This window comes from Macrosteles quadrilineatus, unplaced genomic scaffold (assembly GCF_028750875.1).
Source record: "Macrosteles quadrilineatus isolate MER2022 unplaced genomic scaffold, UCM_ALF_1.0 Scaffold_8__2_contigs__length_117827958, whole genome shotgun sequence".
NCBI lineage: Eukaryota > Metazoa > Arthropoda > Insecta > Hemiptera > Cicadellidae > Macrosteles > Macrosteles quadrilineatus.
In genome coordinates this window covers 37,244,995-37,258,937 of record NW_026542601.1, presented here as the reverse complement: position 1 = coordinate 37,258,937, position 13,943 = coordinate 37,244,995, and the positions used below count along the sequence as shown (strand labels likewise).

The window sequence follows — 13,943 nt, the reverse complement described above, 5'->3', positions numbered from 1 at the left end:
ATTCTTGCATATTCTTAATCTACACAATATTCCGCGTATTTTGAGTACCCACATGACGTATTTTGAGTAAAAAGAATTTTTTCCCGTTTTTCCCTTTTTTAGGGAATTTCCGGTATTTTCCGAAAAATAAAAACGTCATTTTCGGATTCAGCGTGAAATTTAGGTCATTATGAAAAAAAAATTTACTTTTGCGAGTAGTCACTACGTCCAAATAATTACCTTTAGGCTAACCCAAACCTTGCAATTGCCATCTAATTGTTCACCTTTGAACATTATTTTTATCTGATTTGTTTGCTATTTAAAGTCGAGTCCATTGGGTTTAAATATACGGCGCTCCTTTAACTCCAGGCCGCAGCCTGGTGGTAGAATTGGCAATGTCGCAAGAGTAGTGTTGTTTAGCGCCAGACGTCCCATAAGATAACATGGTACTGGTACGGTAAGATATAGCCTAGACAGGTGACACCAGTTTTTTAGCCTAATTCACGTAAGTATTAAGCCCTAACTTATCAATTTAAATTTAAATTTACGAACATAAATTAAATTTATTAAAACATTGAAAATCAAACATAGTGTGGAATTTTTTGTGTGGTTTGAAACTGCACCCAGCTGTCCTTGCTTGATCATTGGGCTTTCAAATGATGATCCTGACTACTGTAATGAAAACCGGTCGTAAGCCCCGTTCACACAGGGCGAGTTTACAAGCTACAAGCCGGATTTTTTACACGCAGCTAGTAAAATAGCTCAGTGTGAACGATGTACTCGCTCAAAAGCTGCTTGTAAAAAAGCTCTGGAAAAAGTTTACGCTGCCGCTACTTTACACGCCAACTTGCCAGCTTTTGAGCGAGTAGGCGTGTAAAGTAGCCCAGTATGAACACAGTTGCTTGTACTTGTGCGCATGTTATTCGAAGATGTCGGTGGATTTAGTTCAAGCCAGCTACTGAGCGAGTGGAAAAAGCATCGTGTGAACGACTACAAGCGCACTCGCCGACTCGCCGGCGTCTTTCTACACGTCGGCGAGTTCCGAGTTGGCAAGTGGACAAGCTCCGTGTGAACGAATACAAGCACACTCGCCAACTCGCTGGCTTCTTACACGCCGGCGAGTAGCGTGTAAACTTGCCCCATGTGAACGGGGCTTTAGTCAGCAACAGAGATAAGTTACACCATTGACTAGTGCAATCTGTAGGTGGCTCACATCAACTAAGACAAATTTGATCAAAAACCTGGTGACAACCTAACCCATGGGGACTACACACTACTACATGGGGATGGAATGTCTGGTTGTAGCCTATTAATAGTCAAAGGCTACACACACACACACGACATCACACTTTAAACTGAAATCACTGCATTCTAGTCACCCTTCATTCTAATTGTGCTAAAATACGCACATAGATGGAGTCCCCATCTCAAATGAATATAGGCCTATAGCTATATGTAGGCCTACATATAACTTATCAGGTTGAAAACCAAACTTGCTTTGTCTTAAAATAAGCTTTGTCCGAACACCTTGAGAAATCAGAAATCAGTTACTGTAGCCTACCGGTAGTCTTAATCAGAACTCTTTTTTGCCAAAAACATTACGGTAACTTACATAAATGTATGGGCTATCGTCAGGCACAATCGATACATATAGCAACATAAAGTGCTTGTCTTAAAAACATTAACTTACAAGAAGCCGTCATCTTGAACAGTCTTGATGACAGTAAAATTATTAGTACGGTATATATAGGTTGTATAACAGACTAGCTGGATTGCGGGTAGTTAACAACTTTGGGCCTCTATCACACTATGCTGGCCTGCCATGTCCCCAGCGCCGTGGCTATTGGTCGCTGGCCACGTTGCCGGTCACCTAGCTAAAACTTGGACTATTAACACAGTCCACAGTCCAGTTTTCTAGTCTTAAGATGCCATCAAGCAGTGAGTAAGTTACATGTTGTTAGAGCCACTGGGGCAGAGCCGATTGGCAGATCACGAAATTGTTGGCGTAGGCCTATAAACCTATTCCATGAAATTCTACACGTATGTACCAAGTTTTGTGGCAATTGGTTGAACGTTGTCTGAGCTCATAAGGGTCAAACATACAAACTTCCTCTTTTATAAATATAGATAAGTAGCCTAGTGTATTTGTTTAAGGGAGGAGGGAACAAGTCAGAATACTGGAGGGTCTGGGTTATCCATGGTTGAAATGTACTTTCAATTGCATACTGTAATTGCAGGACACCATTAACCCGACATTTTGTTACACATTTTTATATTTTTTTTTATAATTTTGTTCCTGTTACTTTTTGTAGTCAAAATCCGTTACATGCCCACAACTCTATTTTATTAATTACACACCTCCATAACTTAATGAAACCTTTTATATGTTATAAATAAAGAAAAATGCAATATTTAGAAAAGGTTTTTTATATAAATTTGGAGAAAACACATAAAACAGTAGAATAACTACTGCAAGTTTTAAGCTGTTCGAAAAGTTTGGTTGGTTAAGTTAGGTTAGGTTAGATGACACTGTTCTAACCTTAACCCCACACAACCAAACTTCTGAAAAAGCTTAAAATTAATTTTTTTTTTAACTGAACTACAATTAATCATTGTCTCATTGTTGCGACAAAGTCAACAGTGATTCATTACTGCGAGCTGCTGCTGGAGACGTTACAGCAAACAGTCATCTCTCCCAGACAGATAAGAAAAGACCGACAACAATGCCATTGTAAATACCTGGAAATGATTCCATTCTGCTAAACAAAGTAGGTACACTGTCATTGAAATACTACTTTTCGTACACTTTAATGTTCATATTAACGAGTTTTGGAGTTGTGGGAACGTAACAAATTTTGACATTTTTTGTTTGCATTTTTTTGTTTATAGGCTATAGGCCTATGTCTGTGTAAAAGACTCTGGAGTTAATTAAGTTTATTTCCCAAATAGGTTCCATAATTCTGTGCCTTCTCTGAAATTGTGTATGTCAGTGTTTGAGCTTTTAGTTATTCTTACCATCCAGTACTAAGAAAGTAAAAAAAAAATTAATTATTTATTGTAGTTTGCAAGATTGTGACCCATGAACTTGAAAGTCGTCTGCAAGAAACTGGCAAAGTTCAAGAAGTGATTGAAATAGGCTATTCTTTAGATGACATCAAGCCTAAAAAGAAGACACATTACAAGAAATCGTAAGTTACAAAGTGTACCAGATACTGTAATTTTAAGAAATTATTATTGTACGTTTACTTGTACCTAGACAATGTGTTTTGTTATAGGGACCGTTTCGATTACTAATGTTAAAATATCGACTGACAACTCACTCTCAATTTTTTGTTCTTTACCATTACGGTAGTTTACTTAGTATTTTTAGGATTTAAAACAGTCTTGTCTGTGTGTTTGTCTCCTGTAGTCTGAATTTAAAAGTTGAAACTACCTACGTTGCATTTTTTCCCAATTCAAACTGATCTCATTTTTCTCTCTGATAAGTAGGCTAATGAATTAAATATTCAAAGTCTTAATTATATTTCCATTTGTTTGTGAAGTGTTCAGGGAGTTGTGCAGGTAGCTTGCAACAATTTAACTAGGGACAGGACATATTTAATTATTTCGTGTGGGAACTGTTAATGACGATTAGATTAAGGTATCTGCAATCCTAAAATGCTATTGGAAGGGAGGGAAACAGGTCCGTGACGTAGGAAGTGGTAAAGGAAGTAGCAAAGACAAGCAGTCCGGACTGTAGGAACTGTTTGTGACGATTAGATTAAGGTATCTGCAATCCTAAAATGCTATGGGAAGGGAGGAAAACAGGTCCGCGACGTAAGAAGTGGTGAAGGAAGTAGTCAAGGCGAGCTTTCTGGAGTGTGGAAACTGTTTATGACGATGAGTTTAAGGTATCTACAGTCCTAAAATGCTATGGGAAGGGAGGAAAACAGGTCCGTGATGTAGGAAGTGGTGAAGGAAGTAGTCAAAGCGAGCTGTCCGGAATGTGGGAACTGTTTATGACGATTAGATTAAGGTATCTGCAATCCTCAAATGCTATGGAAAGGGAGGGAAACAGGTCCGTGACGTAGGAAGTGGTGAATGAAGTAGTAAAGGCGAGTTGTTCGGAGTGTGGGGTCTGTTTAAGACCAATAGATTAAGGTATTTGCAATCCTATGATGCTATGGGAAGGGAGGGAAACAGGTCCGTGACGTAGGAAGTGGTGAAGGAAGTAGTAAAGGCGAGCAGTTCGGACTGTGGAAACTGTTTGTGACGATTAGATTAAGGTTTCTGCAATACTAAAATGCTATGGGAAGGGAGGGAAACAGGTCCGAGAAGCAGGAAGTGGTGAAGGAAGTAGTCAAGCAAGCTGTCCGGAGTGTGGGAACTGTTTATGACGATTAGATTAAGGTATCTACAATCTGAATATTCTATGGGAAGAGAGGGAAACAGGTCCGCGGCGTAATAAGAGGTGAAGGAAGTATTAAGGAGAGCAGTGTGGAGTTTGGGAACTGGAAACAGTTTGTAGCAGTTAGAATAATGTATCTGCAATGCTGAAATGCTATGGGAAGGAATGGAAGCATCACCACGACATAGAAAATGGTGAAAGAACAAGTAAAGGCTAGCAGTGCGGAGTGTGGGGAATGTTTGTGGCAATTAGATTAACGTATCTAAAATACTAAATTGCTATGGAAAGTGAAGAAAACAGGTCCACCATGTAGTGGCTTCGGAAGTAAACTAAAGTTTGAGCGTAGTGTGAGAACCATCTGTGGCAGTTAGATTAATGTATCTTTAATCCTAAAATGTTATGAGAAGGGAAGGAAAGAGGCCCCACGACGTAGGAAACGATGAAGGAAGTAGTAAAGGCTGGCAGTGCAGAGTGGGGGGACCGTTTGGGCTGTTAGATAAATGTATCTAATACTTATATGCTATGAGAAGGGAAGGAAACAGGTCTATGACGTAAGAAATGGTGAAGGAAGTAGTAAGGCTTGCAGTGCAGAGTGTGGGAACTGTCTTTGGCAATTACATTAATGTATCTGCAATCCTAAAATGCTATGGGAAGAGAAGGAAACAGGTCTACGACGTAGGGGGTGGTGAAGGGAGTAGTAAAGGTGAGCAGTGTTGAGTGTGGGAATGGATTAATATATCTGCAATGCTAAAACACTATGGGAAGAGACTGTAGACTGTAGGTTAAAATGATTACGAAGCACGAATCGATACATATTTCGATACATGCAATCGTTTACAATAGAAATTTACAACTGAGTTGAGAACAGCTGATTTTTACTCCATAGAGGCTAAAATGATTTTTACTCCCTAAAGAGTAAAAATGCTACTTTAGACCCGCAACGCATGCATTAAAAACGACTGTTTTTACTGCAGTATGACAAAAACAATATAATGTGAACCCTTGATGACTCCGCTCAATTTTGTGGTCCATTTGTTTGTGAAGTTTTCAGGGAGTTGTGCAGGTAGCTTGCAACAATTTAACCGGGGACAGGACATATTCAATTATTTCTGAGACACTCAATGTAAAATGCAGGACCTTTTCCATTATACCTCCACCACTATGTGTCTCAGATTTAAATGGTCTCAAGATTCATGCCGCTATAGTAGGCCTAAGTCAGAACATTCAATTTAAACGGAGAAAATAGTGCTGCCTAAGTTTGTATCTTGCTGAACAGTGTGTTTCTGCAAATAAGTCATTCAATCTATGACATATTGACTTAAAATAACCGTTCAATTATATTTTAGGTTATTTATGAGTTTTAACCCAACCTACTATATCATAACTCAACCTATATTGTAACCCATAGTGGTAGTCATAACAGAAAAGATCCAAAATACATTTCCTAATACTAAAATATTCTTGTTTAGTGGTTTTGCCTTTTCTTTTTTCTTATAGAGAGTTGCGGCTGGTTGAGTCGTTAGACAAGATTTGTGACAGGATTCTTGAATATAACATCCACAAAGAGCGAGATGACAGCTCAAGATTCGCTAGAGGAATGAGTCAGACATTTAAAACCCTCCATGGGCTAGTGTGAGTTAAACTTAATTACCTTATCATTCCAAATGTTGTAGTTATGGTTTATATGTTTATAATAAGAAGTAACATCTATTTAAGAAGGCCTACTGTGTCGAGGAGCCTTGTTGCGGCAAACACCTGAACTACAGAGCTATACGCAAAAACGGCCCTCGTATCTTGACATTTCTCAGAGGATACAAAGATCTTGATCCGCAGTATCCTCTACAGTAGCTACTCCATAACTAATAGGGGTACCACAGTAGGGTTCTGCTCTGTAAGCTATTCTTCTGCACCCCTCCTGGGCAATGCGTCAGTTTTCTCGAGCCCAGTGTCCAGGGACCCACACTATTTAAACCTGGTCCCACTTAGCTAGCATTTTGAGGGTGTTTTTACACACCTTTACTGTTTGTAACTCTGTCACACAAGATCCCAGCACCTTTATTGCAGCTTGGCTGTCTTAGAGGATCAGTATTTTCCCCTGCCTCAGGTTCTTGTACAGGATGGTTTTTGCACAGCACTCAATCGTCAAGACCCACAATTGAAAAACTGTCGCTGTGCTTCCAAGGGCAAGGGAGATGTTGGTTTTATTACCATACACCTCCAATCCCGAACTCCTATCCTTCCGACTCCCATACGTATAAAATACCAAGCATGCTCTGCCCATCCTAAGGTCGCTCTGTTGCCAGACATTCCTTTCTCCTATAGCCACTGAGCCCTTATACTGTATTACAATAAAAGTATTATCACAACAAAACTAACTAACAAATATCTCAGTGTATATTATAAGTATTTATTTAAACTTCCCTTTTTTAAATTTTCATATTTAATGTAAAATGTACAGACTTTTAAAAACTTTTTGTATTTTGCACCAAGCCTGGGACACTGTGCGGCCGCAACCTTCATACACGCCTAAAGCAGGCTGTAATTACAGTGGAATTTATAGTAGCTTTGACTATTATAGTTAATGATAGTAGTTTTCTTATATGTCTCATCCCCATTGAGAAGCGTAGAATATAGACTGCTTAACAAATTCACTGCTAATGTTATATGTTTCTCTAAAATACACCATTTTAACAGTGACAAAGGAGTGAAAGTTGATCTGGGAATTCCTTTAGAGCTGTGGGACAAGCCTTCTGTTGAAATAACGAACATGAAAACTCAGGTGAGTAGGTTCACTACTAGAAAATAGTTGTTTGGTTTATCTGCAGTGAATGTTTAAACTCTGTGGTTTAACCAACAGTTTTTAATACTCTATTGACTTCTGTCTCCATTAGTAATACAATAGAATTGTGTCCATACAAAGCTAGTTTTCTAATGAACCACGCAGAAAAGTTGAAAGCAGTAAGAGAGAAGAACATAACTGTACATAATTAATAATTCATTTAACTGTAATAATAGTGAAATTGTAAAAGTTCAGTTTTAACTATCTTAACCTCAATAATAAGATTTAAATGCTTAATTTGTTTAAGGGTACTGTGACTGCCTATTTTATTTAATGTTAACTGTATATGCTACTATATATCTAGATAACTATAGAGCCTTATTATTTTTATTTTAAAGATCAAATGTTTATCTAGTTCCTCATAGAGATTTTAAAAATATATTTAGTCTAGTGTTCTTTTTGAAATTTATAAAAATGCACTATTTAAAAAAAATCAGTAATTATTTTTTTTTACTTGTGGGTTGCATGGATTATTCCTATCCTTCTAGTAGGAACTAAGTTTGTTATGTATAAAAATGTGGTAAAGATTTGGATACTCTTAGTCTAAAGATATGTGAGAAAAGTAACATCAAAGTTATGTATAATGTTTAATCATTTGCTAAACTGGCGTTCGTAGCGAATGATTAAAAGTAGCAGTCGTACTGTAACCCACTGGCGCTCAAATAGTTGGTTGAATCAGACCTAAGAGCGCTAGTGTCGTCGTGTGCTTGCTTACAACTGCAAACTACCCTATCGTCCGATGGTGGCATGCTAGCTCAGTCGGTTAAGGTGTTGCACTGACGAGTGTAGAGCTGAAGTCTTTCTACATGCGTGGATTCCTGACTAAGCTCAATAATGTGAGGCTAAGCTGGAGGGAGAGGCCCACCCGAATAAACGGTGTCGGGCTTAGATGATTGAAATATTATATATTGGAAGTTGACGGCATTATTGAGTTTAAAAGGGATTGCACACAACACTTGTTTTGCTACTTTTTCCTGTAGAGGAGGAGGACACCCTTTTTTGCTTTATTTCGGTAAAAAATTTGCATATCGTGTTTCAATACATATCTATAAATAGCAATAACACAACATAACATAAAAAAAAAACTTTTTAAGGATAAGAAATAATTTTTCAATTTTCTATCTTTCTCCTTAAATTACTTAATTTTGCAGTCACATTCCCCTTAAATTACAATATAAACGGTACATTGGAGGTCCACAGCGATGCTATGTGCCTTTCTGTAGTTTTTTTTATACAATTAGTTGGAATTTTGTAAGTTTAAAGTGGTAGTTTACTTTTTTACCATGGAAATCTTCATGTTAAATAGTTTTGAAAGAATTGAATATTGTGACTTTTTCACATTTGATTATTTACAAAACATTGTTAGTGGTGCATTCAAATTTTGATGAATACGTTAGCAAAAACTTTGACCACATCTATAACACTAGATTTAAAATAATTTTCAATATCCAAAACAATGAATGAAGCTTGTATAAAAAAAAACGCCTAAATATATGGATAAAAATAAATTTTAATAAACTACCCTCAACTCTAAAAATTTTAATCCTTATATACAATACGTGAAGGCGATTTCTACGAAACACTACTCCTCCGTTAATAATGGACGGATTTTTACAAACGACGTGTCAAAATAAAGTATTTTTTGTGTATACGCCCCCTTTCACCAATTCCTGTAATAAAAATCCTCGGGCTTTGCCCCACAAGCCATCAAAGTTGGAGTTTCTCCCATAAGATTAACATGGGGAATCTAAATATTTAATTGGAAACTTTGTCCCCTCTAATTTGAGAGAACGTCTGGGCGTAGAAACTTGGTAGAAGTGTCCAAAGAAAGGTCTTGGTCTGTAGATGAGTTATCAAAAGAAAAACTAAGCAAAATCGCTTAGGACTCTGCCCCAGAAGCCTTTAAAGATCCCTCCACAGAGTTGTTTACATTTTGGCCATGTGAATAATACTGTTTAATGAAACAGCTGTTCATTTTTAAATTGTATTTCAAACAACACACATTTATTGAGAGTTACTGAATTCTACCAAATAAGTATTTGCAATGTTATTTTCCGATTTTAAAATTGATTTTCTTCTTCATCTAGTCATGTTTTGCAATATAACGTTCCATTACGAAATCAGTGGAAAATCCTTTTAACACAGCAATTCTTCAATTATTCTTATTATATATATTGTACGGGTTGGTGTCTGCCTTTTTCACCACTTTTGCCTATATTTTATCATATTATTGTACACATATCATATATTTATGTAGAAATATCTGCTCTTATCGTGTCTAATAAAATCCAAACATAGAAACCTTGCCTAAAATCGTACCCATCTTGAGAAATTATTTGCACCTGCCTATATTACGGACTTTGGCGCACTGGTTTGGTAACATTATTGAAAATAACACGACATTTTGGCTGTAAAGTATGGTACAAAGAGAAAATACTATTTAGGCAGCTACTGTCATGACAGAAAGGTCATATTCCTTTTAAACTGATCACACAATCCTTTATAAGATACGTTGATTAACAATGTGTAAACATCAATATACATAACAGCCAATTTACAGTATTTTTGCTTTTTGGAAATGTCCCATTGCTATGTCATTTGCATTATTTGTTGCCAATGAAGCCGTAAGACCATATGAACTAGGAGGCCCCTAACAGTTCAAGAATAAAAGCCAACTTCACTTCAAGTATTCCACTACACCTAACATTCCGTAGAGAGATTATATTGACAACTTTATGTTATTGATAAGGCTGAGACAACTAACTAACATCACTCACTTCAAGGAATTCCAGCTTTAACAGTAACCCCACAATCAATTTCTCAAAACTATGCTAGAGGGTTCACTCATTGGCACAGAAATACGATATGAACTGACGGGACGAGACGAAGGAAAAATCAAACTTGCACTGTAACGGTTATACCTCCCTTTTAAGTTAGAATATGTCTTCCCAAAAAATATTTTTTTTCAAATAAAATCATAGATTAATCTGCATTACACTGATGAAATCATGGAAGTGTTTAACTACAAAAGAGCCATCAATACGATTTTAATACTATTTAAAGGTTCTTCCAAAGGAAGAGATACCATATAACATACTAATAATAACTCCTATGGCGTACGGTATGGGGAATATTTTATTCATTGAATGATCAACCAAATTTGGCAACTAACGCAATTAATATCATTATTGTTTCTTTAAACAATGCTAAATGTTCAAAATATGTATATTTCACCCAATTTATCGCAGTTAGATGAATTAACGTAAACCTTGAAAGTAAAGTAAGTAATAAATCTTTTAAAAGCAGCCTTCCTGATTTTCTGATTAGTAAAACATATTACAGTGTTAATGATTACCTCAATTAAACTAACCAATCAATATGACTTTTATTTTGTATGAACAAAGTTCTTATTTGATTAGCTCTTATTTTTTTCTGTTTTTGTTTCAAATTTTTGCACCCTAGGTTTAACAAATTGCACAAGAAATATTATTGTTGTATTATTTTTAGTTAGTATTAGTAAAATCTTGACAATGTCATCATTTTTTTAGCTGCGCTATGATTCAAAACGTTAATGTGACCATAAAGAATTATTTATTTATTTATTTGGGGATTTTTTTAAAGACCAAAACACCAATGTCTTTTTACTTTTGGGTTATCTGCTTTGCTCCCATAAACTGTTCCTATGAATATTTAATTTTCATATTCTTCTTACATGTCAAAACCATCTTAGCCTATTAAGCCTCCTTCTAATGCTGTCCTAAAATATCCCTTTTCTGATCTTCCGATTAAAATCTATTTCTCCAGTTTATTCTCCAGTAACTGTTTAGTGATGACTAACATTTATTTCAGTGTGAACTCATGCTAGAAGAGTTTGAAGAGGATATAGAAGATTGGTACAAGGGCTCGCAAGACAAAGGTCTACAACAATATCTCTGTGTCGAGAGAGTTCTCGACGCAAACAACCAAGCTTGCCTCGCTGAACCTTTTGAACCATCGGAGAAAAAGAGCAAAAAACAGAGAAAAGGAGACATAGGACGGGCAACAGAACAGAAAAAAATTGATGACGAGTTATAGAACATTAAGCTGAAATCAGCTTCTTTGAATCCTCTTGAAGTATGATTTTTAATGGGTTTATTATTGCTCAGTTTACCTTAACAATATGATGGTAGTTTGATGCAATTCATTTATTTGTTGAGCCTCTTACACTGGATGCTCTAGACAATGTTGACATTTTGTATATTAAGTAAATCTAAACAACTTTAGATATTAATTATGCGAGGGTTGTATGTAAATTAAGGTCTCCGTTAAACTCCCATCACAACCAAGCAAGCTAGTTTCTAAAACCAACGCCTTCCTTACTTTTACTACTATTCTACTTGCTGGTTCCCGGCCCTAATGGAAAATTAGCCAGATTATAGTATTAAAAACTGTTGTAAAAGAAAACTAACGCTCCTGACAAGTATGAATCACGTTCTGCATGAAGGGGGTCAATTCTTGGCGGTTACTGTTGCTAGTTGACAAATGTGTATGCAGGAAAGTAGTTTGATGTAGAAAATGTGCATTAGTGGTTTAGGGAGTGTACATTTTACACACCCAACGATGTTGGGATCGGGTTTTCATCAGTTTCTGTTGTGACAGCTAGTGGATTCTGGAAAACTTTGCTCGCAGATCAGCGTGTTTAAGACTTCCAAGGCTGATCGTAGTAATTTATAATCTTTTTAGAGACATCTAATAAGGGTATTGGTATTCGTTTGATAATATCTCTTGTTCAGTCACACCACAATCTTTATGCAAAATTCACCCTATCTTTGTACATATGAGACTTATGCACAACAGCAGTTAGCTCACTAATGGTGAACATCGGGCAAATGTATAAAACCATCCTCAAACTCTCTCCACCAATTGCGCACATGTTGTACTTCTAAACATGTTAATCTATTCATGTTCGTCAACTGGCAATAAACTTCAACATTGGTTGAATACCGAGACACCTAAAATCTATTTACGGAACATGGTTTATACTTGGTAGTTATCAATTTTCTTTCTCAAAGTTTTTCAATACAATGAACAGACCAATCGTTCCGCAGTATTGGGAATGAGCTAGAACGGTAGCAAACGATATAATGAACACGACGTATATCTTGAATTTTACTAGCTAATTCGGCTGCGACGGGAGTTCGATGATTGCCTTAATTTATAAACAACCTTAATAATTAACATTAAATTCAATAAGCAATGATATAAGTTTACAGGAATATTCTGCATAGTATTTCTACTTTTATGTATATATTTTGTTGTAAACTCTAGTCTGTTTTACTTATATTTTTACGGAAACCAAAAACGATGATAGTTTAAATATGTTTGGTTTTTCTTATGTTCTTTTTAGCTAAGTTTTTTATATTTATAAGTGGCCAAAAATGTTATCATTGAAAACTGTTTGCCAAGCTATTGATTTATTGAAAACTTAGAACAAACTCATCTGTGAGGAATTATTTTATAGCTCTAACCTGATTCATGATTAGCCTTTTAGAGCAAGAAACTGCAGTTAGTGTATACTACTGCAGACCGAACCATTATCAACACAGTTAACTTAAACTTGTATTTGAGAATACCTATTATTTTAGTTTTGGTTCTTAATGCCCGGTAAGTTAGACACCCTTGCTATCAAAGAGCTTAGAGATTAGAGATTAGATTATTCTTTGTGTAATGTAAGAACATTTACTGTAGTTTTTAAAGAACAAGATGTTTTCCTCAATGTGTTTAAACTACCGCCATTAATAATGGAGTTTGTGATAGTAGTATTATGTCATCACTAGGTGTAAAGTTACTATTTTTGACCCAAGCTCAAGTTTCACTATGTAAAAAATGAGCTAAAAAAAACTAAAAATGAGGGTGAAAAGTCATTTTTTGCCCGTCTCAAAAACAATTTTTTTGTCATATTGCAACATTATTCAACTAACTTAAGCTAGAAAAATGAAAATACTTTATATATAAGGGTAACTTCTCAAAACAACTTCCAAATTGTTTTCAATTGCTAATGTAAACAAACAACTGTTTAGTATGTGAATCAATAATTTTGTTTATTACAATTTTTTTCGTGTACAATATCGATATGTCAAACTATTGACAAGACAACAATAAGGTACAACCAATTAAATCAATCGATACATAATTTTGATAAATGCATATAGTCCAGGCAAATTAGATCAAATATAGGGTGTGCTCCCCAAAAAATCGTCTAAAGCTGGAAAGTGTTTTAATACCTTTTGGGGGTTCCAAATAAAACTCCTGTGAGTTTGCGACGGATTCTGACGTCTGCTTGAGTTTTGAACTATGAAAATTTTGGACGTTTTTCAGTTTTTCGCTTATAACTCCTAAATAACGAATCCTAAGGAAACTGTTGTTCAAAGATGTCTTTTAGTGCATTAAATTCCGCGTCGATTGGTGTTAAATACGTCAAAATCGGCCGAGCCGTTTAGCCGCTGTATCTTTTCAAAGTTGGGATATTTTCATTAAAAGGCCAAAAGGTTGATTATTTGGCCAGTTTTCGGCTTAAAACACCTAAACGACGCATGCTATACAAAAATGCGCCTGTAGTTAGTTTGGAAAACACACAATTCTACGTATAATGTTTTTTTTACTAATCAATAACGGCAATTGATTGTTACCTACTTTGTATGGTCGCCATTTCATTGAAAAAAGTATTAAAGTTAAAGTTGGTAAATTTTAATAAAATTG

At 35.8% G+C, this 13,943-nt stretch overlaps 1 protein-coding gene across 2 annotated transcripts in view; it reads left to right on the top strand.

Moving 5' to 3' along the window:
* The window catches only part of LOC128999611 (protein canopy homolog 4-like), a 33,594-nt gene extending 20,118 nt beyond the window's left edge, over positions 1-13,476 (top strand). For both annotated transcript variants that reach the window (XM_054426195.1, XM_054426194.1), the window contains exons 2-5: positions 3,041-3,167; positions 5,864-5,998; positions 7,061-7,145; positions 11,055-13,476. In XM_054426195.1, coding sequence (XP_054282170.1) covers positions 3,041-3,167; positions 5,864-5,998; positions 7,061-7,145; positions 11,055-11,279 — 572 coding nt within the window. In that variant the 3' untranslated portion in view covers positions 11,280-13,476. The remainder of the gene's footprint in view (positions 1-3,040; positions 3,168-5,863; positions 5,999-7,060; positions 7,146-11,054) is intronic.
* The last annotated feature ends 467 nt before the right edge of the window (positions 13,477-13,943 follow it).